The sequence below is a fragment of the Mastigoproctus giganteus genome, chromosome 6, assembly GCF_048544385.1.
Source record: "Mastigoproctus giganteus isolate SK-2022 chromosome 6, ASM4854438v1, whole genome shotgun sequence".
NCBI lineage: Eukaryota > Metazoa > Arthropoda > Arachnida > Uropygi > Thelyphonidae > Mastigoproctus > Mastigoproctus giganteus.
This window is the reverse complement of record NC_143580.1, coordinates 140,962,328-140,979,619: the sequence shown is the minus strand read 5'-3', so window position 1 is coordinate 140,979,619 and position 17,292 is coordinate 140,962,328. Positions and strand designations below refer to the sequence as shown.

Genomic DNA, 17,292 nt, shown 5'->3' with positions numbered 1-17,292 from the left:
ATCCTACACCCCCACTTTCAGAAAGATTTATTATAGTCAGTGCTCAATGGCTTTTCAAATTATAGTTTGTTACTAGATGAATCAAACGATATTAGTGTAACAAAACTATTAGGTATTGCAATTGTGTATTATGATGAGCAATTCGATAAAAGAGTTTCTACATTCTTAGCTCTTGTAGAATTAGTATGTAATGCTGAAATGATCAATGTAACGCTGAAAATATTTCAAATTCAATTAAAATAACGCTGGAAAATTTTAAACTTCCTTTAAATAAATAAATGAATTTTCTGTTTATACTCCGGGACGACCAAACGGTCAGAGGAGTTAACAAGATACACAGAATACAAGAAACAGTACCGTATTCAGCAGTCACGGGCTTGAACCCCGGTCACTCAAGGCACGTGTACTTATGCACCCGCGCGCCTGACCACTAGGCTACGGCATCAGAGCCAGTCTGTTTTCAGTATCATTTAATCTACCTTCCATAATTACAATATACCAAAAATAATATGAAGAATTAGCTGAAACGATTTAAACCAGAATTTAAATAATTTGTGGGCATTGGGACAGATAATGCTAGCGTTATGATTGGAGTTAATAACAGCGTTTATACACATTCAAAGTCCGATGTACCGAAATTGATATTAATTAAATGCGTATGTCATTCTTTGCAATTAGCAGTATCTCATGCAACCCGCAAAACATTCCCTAGAAGTCTAGAATTCATGATCGCTGAAACTTATAATTGGTTTAGTAAATCCACTAGCTGACAAAATCAATTCAAATATTTATACAGTGCCATAAACGATGGTGCAGATCCGAAAAAGATAGTTCATTCGTGTCAAACAAGGTGATTATCCATTGAAGTTGCTATAACAAGAATTTTAGAACAGTATATTGAAATAAAAGCCCATTTTGAAATAACTCGTTTGACTGACAAATGTTATACTGCACAACTTCTTTATTCAATGTTCAAAGATGAAAGTAATTTAGCGTATATTTTATTTTTAAAACATATCTTATCTGAAGTACAAAGAGTAGACAAATCTTTTGAATCAAATTGAAAAAAATGAGCAACAGTATATAAACATTACTTTTGTTAAATGGGAAAACATCAACAATACAATGAAGTTTTGGTCAGAAGTTTAGAAATATCCAGATGCAAGCGGTGAAAATCCATTTAAAGAAATTAGCCAATTTGCATTGGGTATTTTAATTTTGCCATTATCCAATGCAGATTTGGAAAGAACATTCAGCAACTTAAATCTAGTAAAAAACAAAACACGCAACAGAATCAGTGTTGGCATGGTTAATGCAATCTTATCAGTACGATACGGGCTCAAAAGAGTTGAAAAGTGTTGTAAAAATTGTTTTGCCTGAAGAAGTACTTCGCAAAATAGGTACACAAGAAGCATATGATGAGGAGATATTGAATTTCGAAATTAATTTAGATTTTTAGATATTGATTTTATATTAAAAACAGAAAATAAATAACTATTTATATATACTATTTGTTTGTTTGTACAAAGTACAAACAAATGAAAATTTTAAAAATTTGGCGGGTTAAGTGTTAAAAATAGCGGATTTTGAGTATGCGGCTAGCGGGAAATATTATTAAGAGTTGGCAACACTGCTGGCAACACTAGGTGGGTCAGAGTCTTTCTTGAGACAGTACATGTTTTGCTGGGACTGGCCCACCTTCCCATGGTGTGGACGAGTACCCAGAATCATCTGTCCAGGTGACTAATGTTTCTGGGTAGCCAAGAGGCCAGAACATAGCAACAGAACACACACATAATACACACAAACCTATGTCACACACATATCTTGCCCATTTGTAGTGATACTCTTCTTCGTAGAGATACGAGGTGGAGTCGAACAAACATTCTAGGTGCCGTCCTTACATATACACTTGTCCAATGGTCAGGCCACATATTGAGTACTACATACAGGTTTGAAGGCCTCATTTTAGGAAGGATGTAAAGCTGCTGGAATGAGTACAGAGAAGGATAACGAGATGTGCAAGGGGAACAGAGAGGTGCTCTTACCAAGAAAGGCTTCAGTTCTGCAAATTGCAGCATCTGGAGACTAGGCACTTGTGAGTTAATCTGATTGAGGTGTTTAAGGGTTAGAATGGACTGAGCAAGCTCAATGTTGATGGGTATCTTCCTCTTGCTCAGAACCCACACTCGGGGGCACAAATTCAGTTGAGGAAGGATGACTGCAGATTAGATATTTGGAAGATTAGATTGGATATTTGATAGTCAGCAGGTGGTTGATTGCTGGAACAAACTTCAATTTGTTGTTTTGGAAGTTGATAGCTTAAATTCAATGAAGAACCAGACATACATAAAAGGGTATCCTTATCAAAAAACAGACTTCAGTTCTGCAAATTTGCAGCATCTGAAAACTAGGCAACTGTGAAGAGACCTGATTGAAGTGTTTAAGGCTTCAAATGCATTGAATAAATTCTGAAGGAATCTTTACCCTTGCTCAGACAATGAGAGCATTGTCTGAGTAAGGGGGGGGGGGTATAAACTTAAAAAAAAAAAAAAAGATTGCCAGATGTGCAAAAATTTGCTTTCATAAGAGATGAATTGATTGTTGATTGATCCACCTGGTTTTGATGTAGTGGATAAATTTTGAATAAATTTAAGGAAGGATTAGAGACCTTATTAGATGGATATTATATCAGCTCACCTATGTGGAGGAACAGTGTGGGTGTTTTTTTTTTTTTTTTTTGCTGATCCTATATAAATTTGCTCCCTTGTACCATTTGCCATTACTAACACTCATATCAAATCACTTCCTCCCATTCACTTCTAAAAAAAATATATACAAATGTATATATATGAAACAACAACATTCAGTGTGATATATATATAATTAGTTTTAGTGCTATGTTTTTCTTTATAGTTCCTTCCAAAAAAAAAAAAAAAAAAAAAAACATATGTATAGCAACAAATTAATTATCTTATAATAATGACTGTTGTTCTTGATTAGTCTTATTGGATGTCTCTCACACCACAGCTTAGGTCATAGCAAAACATGAGAAAGATGCTTTCTCCCCCAGCAGCTATTGGCCTGTATATCTGACAAGCTGTTTAGGAAAAATCCTAGAAAAGATCGTTCACAAAAGCCTCTTCTGGATCACTGAAGATCAGGATGTTATATCAGCCCACCAATTTGGTTTCCATTGTAATAGGTCTGCAACTGATATCCAAATTAAAGTTGCAGCTAACACTCAAAATGCTCTTGTTACAAAAAAAAAAAAAAAAAAAAATTGGTAATGGCAACTTTTGGTATTAATAAAGCATTTGACACCACCTGGAGATATGGAATTCTCCATGACTTATGCAACCTTGGACTGAGAGGTAACCTGCCTTGATTCACTCAGAATATCCTCCATCTCTGACCTTTCAAGTATGATTCCAGAATGCTTTGTCCATGAATCAAATGAGAGAAGGAATACCACAAGGATTGGTTTTAAGTGCAACTCTTTTTGCATTACATACCAGTAACATAATTGAGACATTCCAGCTACAGCAGAAACCTATATGCATATGGATGATCTAGCTATTTCCCATCAATCAGCAAACATGGCTACTGTTGAAAGACAACTACAACTGGCAATAACTAAAATTGAAAATCGGACAAAATGCAATGGCCATCAATTAACTTGAATGATACACTTCTGACAATTTCAGAACCTGTCTTAAGACTGAAAGGCTTAGAAATACCCATTACAAATTCCTTAAGACTATTAGGTTTAGTTTTAGACACCAAACTAAATTTTCATAAGCATAATACCTACCTGCGAACTATGTGTCTACAGAAATTAAATATCTTTTGTGCAGTATCCTAAACATCTTGAGGTGCTGACAGGCAGTTATTGCTCAATTTGTACTGTACTCTAGTCTGATCACAATTAGTCTCTGGAGCCGTAGTTCATGCTTCAGCTAAAAAGAGTATCTTAGTATCTCTGAATGCCATTCAATACATTGCCCTTCAATATGCACTAGGTTCCTACAGAACCATGCCAGTTCACAGCTCTTACATAGAAGCACATGATCCCCTACTTTACCTTAGAAGACAAAACCTACCTTGCCAGTATGCTCCCAAAATAAGAAGCCTTCCATCCCATCCCTGTTGGGTATATCTCAACCAACTTCTTTGGCTAATTTTCTATGATTATAAGCCTAATAATAAGCCTAGGCCTGCTGGGCTATGCCTTCAAGAAATAATATGTAAATGGAAAATTGATCTCAACAAAATTGAGAAAAACACAAATATGCCTTTACTGCCATGGGATAAGACACGAGCTAGACATTTATCTGTACTTTTTTCTCATTGGTCAGAAAATGACATTGCATCACATAACATTCAAAGATAACATGCTAATTGTGTTTCAGAACACATTGGGAAACTCCATAATCCATATGGGTAGTTCTAAGTCCCAGTCACATGTAGGTGCAGCAGCTGTATTCCCTTCCAGTTGAGCACATCATACTCTGTGCAGAATTATATGCTATCCAGCCTGCAATAAAAGAAATATGTCAGCAGTTGTCACTTTCTGCATTAATATATTCTGATTTGCTCAGTGCCATCTCAGCCATACAGGGGAAAACATCCTTCTTTTCATTCCTCTCCTACAGGAAATTGACATTCTGTGTCAATAATTCTTAAATAGCAGGCAATGACAAAGCAGACAGCACAGCTTAGTCAGCATCACAACTACCAAAAAAAAAAAAAAAAAACAATGATAGTTCCTTATACTGATCTGATTTCAGACCAATTGTAAGAAGAGCAAGTGAAAACAAATGGACCCAGGCAGGGAGAAATCAAACCAGCAATAAATTACATGAAATAAAACCTAATCCACAAATATGGGAATCCAGCATCAAGAAAAATCACAGAGAAGAAGTACTGCTTGTTAGACTTCAAATTGGCCACACACACACACACACACACACACACACACACACACACACACACACACACACACACACACACACACACACACACACACACACACACACCTTATGCATTTTTGTCTCTTAGCTAATGAACCCCCTCCCACCACCTCATGTTCAACACCAAGTTCAACAATTCCTCATGTGGGAATGTAGATGCAAAATACCTATTCAGTTTGGTTGATGATCCCAAGCAGGATCATCGACAGTTCAACTATAGACTTTAAGTCGATATGATTCAATCCTTTCCTTTTACTTGTTAATATAAGTAAAGAAATCTTTGCTGCTTTTCTTTATTCTTTGCCATTGACTTCTGTAATATGACTTAGCTTGTGTAACTTGTTTTGTGATTTGATTACAGACTAGTTTATATCTATCATAGTCATCTCTACCACCTGAATTTATATCCATCTCATGCATTTTTTTCTGTCTTGTGTCTGATTAGTTCAGCTGACATCCATTTAGGTCTAAGCCTTGAACATTATTTTTTAGTTGGTATGAAAAGCCTAGTAGCGTCTATGATTAATTCCCTGAATGCTTCCCATTTAGAATTTATTGTTGGTAACATCTTTAGTTGGTCCCACTTTATAGAATTTACGAAAGCAAAAGCCTTTCCCTCTAACACTGACAGAAGTTGTCTTTAAGTAAATCTCGCATCAGTGCGCTGTAATCACTGCTACCTAGGAGATCTTTTACCTGCAGATTCTTAATGCATGATGAATCACTGCCGATAACCCTGGGGGGGCTCACATCTGGTGAGTATGGGCTTGGCACACCCAGGGTCCTGAGCTGGATATCATCATTCTTCTCTTTCTTGGTGATTCCCTTCTAATTTTGACACACACACACTCTCTCTCTCTCTCTCTCTCTCTCTCTCTCTCTCTCTCTCTCTCTCTCTCAGGGTTACTCGGGAACTGTTTTTTTTTTTTTCCTGGTGCAGCATAAGCCTCAGGCTTCCTTGCATCATATGGATATTAATAATAATAATAATAATATTGAAGGGAATGAAAAGGTGAAATTGGAGGGGTTTTTTTTTGGCTTATGCTGTATAAGCTTGCTTTATTTCATAATTTTTTCCTGCTAATGCTAATGCTAACTCAAAAACCAAGGAATGAAAGATGAGGATATAGAAATGTAACACTGCAGCTCAAAATATTAATAACATCAGGATATTTCAGAAGCTTTTATGTGTTTAGAAGCTGAAAAACCATCTGTGTTAAGAAAGTAAAGGCATGCAAAGGAGGCAGAGATGGTATAAAAAGTGGTATGTTGTGCAGTATCTCTCTCTCTCTCTCTCTTTCTCTCTCTCTCTCTCTCTCTCTCTCTCTCATGCATGCTTCAAAGATCTATTGCATTTGAACATATTCTCTCATATGTAAGTAAATAAAATCCAGTTTATTATTTTCCTGAATTTGTATAAAATAGTGTTTAGTAATATAATTCTGTATTTAAATAATTTAAATGTATGTGGTTAATATATATATTTTTATAGATGACAGTACCTAGTGTTCCAGTATTTTTGGACGTGAGTGGCCTATTTGATGTTGAATATCGTATTGTTATAGCATGTAGGGATGGTTGTTTATATACTTTAAAGAGGTATGTACCTAGTAATTCTTTTCTTAATATCAGATATAATATTTTCTGATATTACATGAAGCATTTGATACTAAATGTGTTCTGTCTAATCTATTGTTTTCCACGTAAAATAATACTATGGGTAGAACATGATTGTGCATATGTCAGCTCTGATATTACCTGTCAGAGACTTGGTAATTTGAAATCTCCTCTTTTTTGATCTAATCTGGCTTAAAATTCCTGTACCCTATTCTGTCAAAATTCACCTTTTTCTTTATCATTCTCCCAGCTCTACTCTTGGAACTCTTTGACTTTGTCTCTTTGAAACTTGGCTTTCTCCAATCCAACTTTCCTAACAAGTGAGGCAATTTTCATTGCTGTGTGTAGCATATCTGAAAATTTCATTACTTCATGCAACATGTCCTCTCCACTTTTTCTTACTTCTGAATATATGAAAAATAGTTAAAAACTAATAAAACAAACTTATAGATATAAACCTCCTAAACACTTCCTTGTTCATTTCACAAATATATGTGGTAAGTGGAAATACTTTTAGTCCAACTTTCCAGACAGACGGATAGATGGATGGACAGTTTTCTTGGTGATTTTAATGTTCACATCTCCAGCGGGCTTCTCTTCTCTAATCACACAGACTCATCTGGTCGAGATTCTTTTACAATTTACTCTCACAAAGAACCCTTCCAAGTACAGAGTGGAGGTTGGTTCTCAGATCACACAACTTGATGATGTTCTCTTCTCCAATGGAGCCTTTTTCTTGTGGCCATTCTTAACCTTGTTGTTTGGCATTATAAGAATGCAAAATGGGGTGATCTGTGTGGTTTCTGTTCTTCTTTTCCTTGAATAGATTACTGTTTTAACTTTTCTGATGTCAATATTTGCTCAGATTCCTTTGTTCCACAGTCCATCTTAAAATCTCACCCTTTATCACCTTGGTTTTCCAATAAATATGCTAAGGCTTTTCAAGTTAAGAATGTTGCATATTGGAATTGGCTTGCTTTGAAATATGCAGGTTTATTTTCTGCCTACATCAAAGCTCACAATAATTGTAAAGCAGTTATTAATTAGTCCAAACTAGATTTTGAACAGGCTAAGAGTAGAAAACCTGCTTCTTGTCCAAATGGTAGTTGAGCATTCTGATTTTTTGCCAAACGTTTGCCTATTTCTATTCCCACCTCTCAAAACTGGATGATTCCATTGCCGGTTCAGCTAAAGGTAAAGCTGAACTAGCTAGCGTCATACTTGTCTTCTAACTCTTGTATTGATGGTCTTGGTAAACCACTTCCTACGATTCCCGGTACACTACTATTCTGTGCCACCTTTTTGCACTTTCTTTTTCCAGCAGTATTTCCCCTTCTACTTGGAAATTTGCTCTTATTCAGCCAGTTCCCAAAAAGTGTGATAAGTTCTTCCCATCCAATAAACCTTGATCCCATTGTACTTATTTTTACTATTTCTAAAGTAATGAAGAAATCTTTTAATTACCAACTCCTAAACTTCCATCCATCCATCCATCTGATTAATGATTGCCAGTATTGGTCTCATCAGTGTCAATCCACTGGTGATATACTGGCTTATGTTACTTATCTATGGACAAATTCAATGAAAAAGTTTGATGTGAAATTCAAGTAGTTCTTCTTGACATTTCAAAGGCTCTTAATCATCTTTGGCATAAAGCTTTTCTTATGGTTTGCCAACTGTTTTCTGTAATTGGGCATCCAGTTTTCTTTCTCTGCTGGTGATGGTAGATGGCTCTTTGTTTTCTAATTTCTCCACTAATGCTGATGTTCTTCAAGGTTCAGTTCTTTCCCCCACTCTTTTCCTCTTTTATACAATGGTGCTTAAAAAAATTGCACAACTTACAAAATTCACCAAATTTCTATGAAATTTGGCAGTATATCATATATAGTTTGTAATAGCATTAACGTCTTTCATCATCATATATATATATATATATATCTAGGTTCCAATCTCTCGTAGATGATGTCATATGCCATACATGATTGCATCCCCTAGCAGCAGTATAAAAACAGTACATATACAAAAAGCCCAGTATTCTGTGCTTGCCAAGTTTTCACAATTAATGCCACATAGGAAAAGTGTTGCTACTGCATTGAATGCAGAGGGATATTCTGTGCATGAAATAGCTAAAAGGATTGACTGCAATTAGTCAACAATTGCACATTTTTTACAAAAATTATCAGCAACTGGCAGTCTAAATAAAAAAGAAAGGAAGTGGATGTACAAGAATATGTTATGGGCGCCTCTGTAGCCAGGTGGGAAGGAGCAGCAGTGCGTAGCACACAAGCTTCTTGATTAGACCGGGGTTCGAGCCCGTCACCACCAAATACGGAGGATGAGGAAAGGTCAGGGAATGACCACCTCATTTCCCGGAGCAATATGGCCTTAGTTGCTAATGCTCCTAAAAACCAAAACAACAACAACAACAATATGTTCTGCAGTGCAGGACAGATTTATAGTCTGTTTTTATGTACAAAATAGAAGATCCTAATCGACATAACTCAAAACGGTATGGGAGGAGGATACAGGAGCAAAGGAAAGTATTGCTGCAGTATATAGATGCCTTTTCTCATTGGAATTAGTAAGACATTACTCAATAAAGAAGGCACTTTTGATGCAAAAAAATGAAAGCCTGGCATCTAAAGTGGGCAAAAGAGCATGCTGAGGATGGATGGAATGTCTGTTTTCTCTGATGAATCAAAATCCAACTTGATTGGTTCTGATGACTAGTAGACTGTTAGATGAAGAAGAGGAGAAGAATTTCATCATGACTGTATTATCTGCACATAGTGTATAGTATAGTTTTACTAGAGCATGAGGGGTTTTCACCAAATTTGCATATCATCTGCATGTAGTGTATAGTGTTAATTGTAATGCAGCTCTGGGGTTTCTCCCAATTCCGCATCAAGTAATGTCATGAATACAAACTCTGTTAAGGCTAGAGTTATGTAGGTTAATGAGTGTTCGTATAGTGTTAGTGTGGGTTATGATTGTTGCATTGTTGTTCATCCGGTCTATTAGCCTAGGGGCTTGTGTTTTCACACAGAAACCTCTAGTTTACTGTCTAGTTCCACGAAGAGGTGGGCCGGGCAGTGGGGAGTATGAAGCATTGGCAGGGCAAACCCTGAGGTAGCCAAGTCTAAGGCAGGGAAAGCCCAGTAAAAAAAAAAGTGAAATTGGGAAGAGATAGTGGGGACTAGAAAGTAGTGGGGGGGGGATAACCAATTTCTCGATTTCTCTCAATAAATTTTTGATGATTTAAACCTCTAGGAGGTCAAAACCAGGGCTTTTGTTGTTTTTGGTTTTGGTTAGAGCTATTTCTAATTTTTCTGTTGTAAAAGACATTTTCATATTCGGTATTTTTTTTTTATAATGTCAATCCGAGTAGGGGAATAATCACTAGCCCCAGTCTGGATAATAGTGTCTAAGATGTTGTTCACAGGCTCTGCCCAACACAGGGTTGGAGTTCCATCTGGTTTAACTGTAGTTTCTATTACATCTCCTCTTGGCAACTTGTTGGTCACTATTCTGTAGACAACTCCCCAAGGATCAGTGTTTCCGGCGTCTCCATAGCCAGGTGGGCAGGAGCAGCAGTGTGTAGCACACGCTTCTTGATTAGACCGGGGTTCGAGCTCATGACCACCAAATACAGAGGATGCGGAAAGGTCAGGGAATGACCACTATATATCCCCGGAGCAATATGGCCTTAGTTGCTAATGCTCCTAAAAACCAAACAACAAACAAAATCAGTGTTTCCAGAAGTTCCCACCAAGTGCCACCACAGTTCTTTTTTCTTTTCTCTAATGAGGGAAGTATATTGAGTTCTAGAAGAATATATGAGGGAAGTATATTCTCAGAGTCCTAGAAGAATATATGAGGGAAGTATATTCTCAGAGTCCTAGAAGAATATATGAGGGAAGTATATTCTCAGAGTCCTAGAAGAATCTCTCAATGCAACAGTTTTGTGGCCAAAATGTTCTGCAAATGTTCTCCATTTTCAAAGGCAAGAACCCTTTGAAAATGGGTTCTTGCCTTCTTCTGTATATATTCAGTTCAGAGCACCACCTGCTTCCTTGTTTTTTTGTTTGGATAGACAGGTTTAATGTTTTTTTTAAGACATTTGTCATAATCAGTGAATAGTCATCCAGGTTATAATTGATGTTTGATCTGGATCACTCATTTTCCTGCTTTTACAGCTCAGCTGTTGTAAGTTCTTTAAAGATATTCCAATTTTCTTTCTTTATGTTATATCTTTTGATATCCAACAGGGATCGTTGGGCTGTTTGTAACTGTTTATTTAGTTTGAAAGTAATTGCTCTATGATCTGATGTGGGCCAGGCTGGCTGGACACACCAATCTGTAATTTTATAAACTGTTGAATTGCATTAGCATTAGTAGAGGCATATGATGCAAGAAAGCAAGCTTATGCAGCATCAGCCAAAAAAAAAAAAAAAAAAAAAAAAAAACACTTCTATTTCACCCCTCCATTCATTCGAAATACCTGTCCAGCTGAGCTTTAAAAATTTGTTTAGGCTATCAACTTCCACAACAAGGGATGGAAGTCTGTTCCACCAACCAACTACCCGCTGGCTAAAGGCAAATTTCCACACATTTATCCTACATCTCTCTTTCCTCAATCTGAATTTATGCCCTCTCAGGTGATTATTCTGAGCCAGAGGAAGAATCCCATTGGCATTATGCATGCTCAAACCATTCAAGGCTTTATAAACTTCTATCAGATCACCTCATCAGTGCCTAGTCTGCAGACATTGTAATTTGCAAAGCTTAAGCCTTTCTTCGTAAGAGAAACCCTTAGTTCCATTCACTAATCTTGTTGCCCTTCTCTGTACTCATTCCAGCAGCTCTACATCCTTCTTGAAATGAGGCCTTCAGACCTGTATACAGTACTCAAGGTGTGGCCTGACCATTGCCTTATACAAGGGAATAATCACCTCCTTATCTCTGCTAGAAAAATTCCTGTATATCATTGACAAGACACCATGAGCTACTCTTTCAGCCCATCTGCACTGCTCAGAGAACTTCATATCTGCCTGCACAATTACCCTCAGGTACTTTTCATTCTCTACCACTGTCAGTGTAGTACCACAGAGTTGATACGTTGCTCTGGGGTTGCTGTTTCCCATATATAGTATTTTATATTTGACATCAGTGTCATTCTCTCTAATGGTGCTGCTGAAAGTTGGCAAGTTATTTGGCTGATTTAATACTTGAAATGTGGGGTTAACTGTGTATTCAGTAAATATCTGGCCATTGTGTGTGTGCCTGTTCTGTCTTCTGCATGGCTGTACCATAAGGTTAACCGCAGTTGACATCAGCATTTAGATAGCAAATCTCTAACTACACGTAGATATGCAATAGTGTGATTTATATGTTCACCTGGTCTGGAATACAATGAAATAATATAAAACTGTCCCAAAGCACTGGAGATATGGGCACACACTGCCACTGCTAAGTAAATGTGACCTAACTTTGTGGTTTTTTCTCCCAGAAACTCGGATTTTTCGTCCAGCAAACAGACAAATCGACTATAGAATATATACAATTTACAGACATAATACAGGGTGTCTCTAAATTATCCACCTGATTATGAAGTTCAATTTTTATTCTGCATCTCAAATGATATGGGGATGTATTTCACATAGAGGAGTTGGTAGTCTTGAATTTGAAGAGTACAATGAATGCTGAGTTGTACAAGGAACAAGGACATTTTTGAAACAAAATTATTTCTCCCAATTAGAGATCACTATGCAGATGTTGCCAGTTGCATTTTTCAGGATGACTCTGCTCCATGTTGTAGGGTCAAAACCATAAGTATTACTTCACAGAATTAGCAAAAGTTTTAAATTTATAAAACATTGCACTTTTGCTTATATAAATGTAATTTATTTCACTGTCTTTTCTGTCCATAGGTGCAAAAATGATTGAAGAACAAATCACTTCCCACAATATCATAGCCTGGGAGCTCTCCAGATCTCAGTCCATATGAAAATTGTTGGAACAAAAGGGTATAATGCAAAAGAAACAAATAACATTTAGAGAGCTGCTGGAGATATTAATCCGTGTTTGGTATCATGAGATTTTCCAGGAATACATTCAGAACCTTACCAATCAATGCCACAATGATGTGCATTAGTCAAGAAAGCAAGGGATGAGCCAACAAAGTATTAGTGTGTATTTCGTTGTGTTTTTTTTTTTTTTTGGTTATACGGCTACCTGTAGTCTTAGTATGAGCAAAATAATCAAAAAAAACTGCTTTCACGAATTTTTTGTTATTATATGAACTCTTAGTAACATGTTATTTTGGAGAAAGTACTTATTTCAATGTATATTTATCTATAAGGTATAAAAGGAGTGGTGGCTATAGTGAACTTCTGTGGACTCACAAGACCCTATTGTTATTTTTTTTTTTGAAAACTTGCAAGCCTATTGTTGAAATGATCATTTATTTTACAAATTAAATCCTGAATTCAATTATTGAGTGTCTTCTATTCGCAAACAGACAGTACTGCAAAATGTCACTTAGCATGCTGTGTTTCGTGTAATGATTGTCGATTCAAACGGTTGTCATAAGTTACATAATAGGTATAAGTGTGCAAGTGAGACAGGCTGATTTGTGTATGAGGGTAAGTGCGACAGAGAAAGTAATCAGTTGAGTTTCTGCGCCAGGGAGAAGTGTATTGTGTATTGCTTATTATCGAGTATTTATCAAAATCTAGGCATATAATTTTTAAAGCACTTTTTTAAATTTATTAGCCATGAAAAGACAGTCCAATTTATTATTTTTTTTTGGAAAAGACAAAGAAATGAAGAAATCTGCTTCTATAGATTCTGCTAGTGTAATCGAGAAAATTAATATTCATAGTGAAGTTATTTCATCAAATAATTCTATGAATATAAATGTTGATAATGAGGATATTATAAATGATCAATGTGTTAGTCACGAAGCAGAACAGCAACTTCCTGATTGTTGGAATTAGAAACAAGTAATTTTTTTTTTAAAACTCGGTACAAAATGGAAAATTAGGTTGTTCTGTTTGTACTAAATATAAAAACTTGGGTGTTGATCAAGAATAACATTGTCATGGTTCAAAAGAATGGATGGAAATTAGACAGGCATCTTTACGAAAAACTGTCCATTCATGCTGAGTCAGTGGCACATAAAACATTCTTAAAACCATACAAAGAATCACAAAGGCATATTCTTCCAATTACACAGTTGTAATTAAACTGAACGGCCAAAGGGTTTAGAGAATGTAAAACAATAGTTTTATTAAGTGTTCTATGAAGTTGCTATCTTAGTAATTAATTGATGAGATAACCATATTTACTTTTCATTTTTATTAACCACAGAAAAAGAAAATGAAAAAAAAAAAATAATTAATTTAAGAAAAAATTTGCTTGTGCCTGAAATGTAATGCACTGCATACATTAACTAACTTGTAATCTTAGTAATTAATTGATAAGAGATAACTATTATTTACTTTTCACTTCTGTTAATGGCGCCTCCGTAGCCAGGTGGGAAGGAGCAGCAGTGCGTAGCACACGCTTCTTGATTAGACCGGGGTTCGAGCCCGTCACTACCAAATATGGAGGATGCGGAAAGGTCAGGGAATGAGCACCGCATATTCCCGGAGCAATATGGCCTTAGTTGCTAATGCTCATAAAAACCAAATAACAACAACTTCTGTTAATCACAGAAAAAGGGAAAAAAATTCAATTAATTTAAGAAATGAAATCGAATGCATGTGATATACTTGTTACTTTTTTTATGTCTGTTTGCTAGCACTGTTGCTTTATCAAATAATTCTTCAGTGGCAGCAGTTTGAGTATAGATTGCTGCCACTGATAGCAACAGCAATCAGCAACTCTCTTCAACCCTTCATATCTACATTTCAACTGATTAATAATATAATCTAAGAAATTATAAAGGAGGGATGTGGATCTTTAGGAATAGCTGCAGAGAAGAGTAACAAAATTAGTCCAGAGCACCAAAGTGAATTCTTGTTAGGAAATCTGAAGTTCTGTAAATTGCCGCATCAGAAACTAGGTACCTGTAAAGAGAACTGATTGAAGTGTTTAAGGTTTTAAATGTAAACCAAATGATGATGGCATCCTCATTCTAAGGTAACACATGCATAAGGGAACATACATTTAAATTGCAGGACAGATGTGCAAAAATTTCATTTAAGAGATGGAGAGTAATTGATATTTCAAACTTAAATTTACTGTTGTGGAAACGGGGAGTCGGTGTTAGTTGGAATGAAGTACTGGAGAAATTATTAGGAGGGAAGGGAAAATGAAATAGGTGGTTTTTTTTGGCTGATGGTGTATAAGCTTGCTTCCTTATATCATTTTGCCATTACTACGATGATTACTACTATAATAAAAATAACTAGGGGGCTCTGCCCCTGCTCACTTTGCTACGTAATATGTAGAGGTATGACAGAGTAAGTAAAATATTTTCTACATAAAAGACACCTGTCGAAACGCACTGATCAATAACTAATCAGGAAATGATCTTTGTAATTATTTACCTGTGCATTTGTAGTGCATGGCATTCTCAAGGTCATGTAAATATCACTCTGTAATTATTTACCTGAGTTTACCTGAGTTTACTTAGGAAAAGACCTGGTAAAAATTCAGATCTTGGGTACCACTCCATACTTCAACTAAAAGTCAGGAAGAAGGCAGTGATTGGCAGGTGCCACTCACTGTTTAGCCCTGCCCCCTTTCCTCCTGGGTTGACATGCCTAGGGTGTTTATCTCCCCACTTGCCGCTGTTTTAAAACCGAGTACTCGTTTTCCGATTTTAAAGCAGTGGGATGGGTGAGATAAACACTATACCTAAGCATCCCCCCCTCCTCGACGACACAAAATTAATTAGAAACAAAAAGCATTCACAATAATCACCCATCAAATAAATTTGATGAATTTGAGGTATTGCTCAAAACATCAAAGGCAGATATTGTTGGGATATCAGAGACGTGGTGTCACACAGATTTAAGGAATGCAGAACTGGAATTTGGGGAGTAAAATGTCTACAGAAAGGATAGACAGGATAGGAAGGGAGGAGGGGTTATGCTATTAGTTAAGAAACACATAAAATCCAAACATAAAAGCCAGTCGACATTGCTGGACAGTGCAGTGTCGAGTCAGTTTGGTGTGACGTAAGCATTGGGAGATCAAAATTGAGAGTAGGAGTGTGCTATAGGCCTAATGACTCTGATGAGTATAATAAGAAACTGTACAGGGAAATAGAGTGGGCCAGTACATCAGAGAGTCTTATAATGGCGGCTTTTAATTTCCCAGATATTGACTGGAATTTGTGGGCTGGTCACTCACACACTAGCAAGGCTCTTGTGAGTTTATTGGATGATTGTTTTCTACATCAGCATGTTCTGGAGGCAACTAGAGGGAGTAATACTCTTGATTTGATTATCAGTAGTGATTCTTCATGCATTAAGAATCTGCGGATAAATGAACCACTAGGTGGCACTGATCACAGTGTGCTGAAGTGGGACTTACTCAAAGAGGTAACTACCATTAGGAGTTAATAATACATGAAAAGATACACTCCCAATGGCACGATTCGTGGAATTGACAGACTGTGAATGAATTATATCGTATAAAGCCTGTAATTGAACCGTGGCAGTCCATGGTTCAATTACTGCGCCGTGGCAGTCCACGGTGCAGGAATCGTAAGGAGGAAGTTGTTCTTGCCCGGACCCACATAGCACATAGTCATTTGACTCATTCTTTTTTGCTGAGGGCTGATGACCCTCCTATGTGTGAGTCCTGTGGCACAATTTTATCTATTAGACACATTTTAATTGATTGTCCAGATTTTAGCAATATCCGTTTTACTGCTTTTAACCATCTGACTGAGCAGATGGTTAAAAGTATACACTCAGTCAGATTTTATCTGACAATGACAATGTGTCTGCTGTTTTTAGCTATTTTAAATCAATAAAGGTTTTTACTTGTATTTAAAATTTATTTGTTGATGTTATTTCTTTATTGATTTATCTTTTTTACATTTTATACCGTTGTCATTTTATATCTTGACTGGGTGACCTTAATAATTAGGTCAGTGAAACAAAAATTTTTAAATATCACCTAGTTTTGGCGCATTATAGCCTTAGTTGCTAATGTGCCAACAAAACCCAAGAACCAACCAACCAACTAACCAACCATTAGGGGTAAAGGGAAGGGTTATTGCTTTCATAAAAGCAACTACGATGGTCTGACACAGTACATAAATTCTATACAGTGGAACGAACTGATGATGTTACCAACAGCAAATTCAAAATGGGAAGCATTCAAAGAACTTATCTTGGAAGCTACTAGGCTTTACATACCAACTAAGAAATATTGTTCAAGGTTTAGGCCTAAATGGATGTCAGATGAACTAATGAGACATATGGCAGAGAAGAAAAAATGCATGGGATGCATACAAATTAACACGTGACACAGAAGCCTATGATAGATACAAGTTGATCTCTAACCAAGTTACAAAGGAGGTTAGGCAGGCGAAGGCAGATTACGAGAAATCTTTAGCAAGGGATGCAAAGAGTTCTTTGCTTATGTAAACTCTAGAAGGAAGGGGATGAATCAGATTGGTCCACTTGATATCGATGGGTCAACTGTTGATGATCCTGCTCAGGTAGCTAACAGACTAAAT

General features: G+C 36.5%; 1 protein-coding gene across 1 annotated transcript in view; it reads left to right on the top strand.

The window, feature by feature from the left end:
- The window catches only part of BBS1 (Bardet-Biedl syndrome 1), a 235,284-nt gene that overhangs the window by 120,217 nt on the left and 97,775 nt on the right, over window positions 1-17,292 (top strand). Inside the window, exon 9 of the mRNA XM_090375359.1 lies at window positions 6,466-6,572. Coding sequence (XP_090231485.1) covers window positions 6,466-6,572 — 107 coding nt within the window. The remainder of the gene's footprint in view (window positions 1-6,465; window positions 6,573-17,292) is intronic.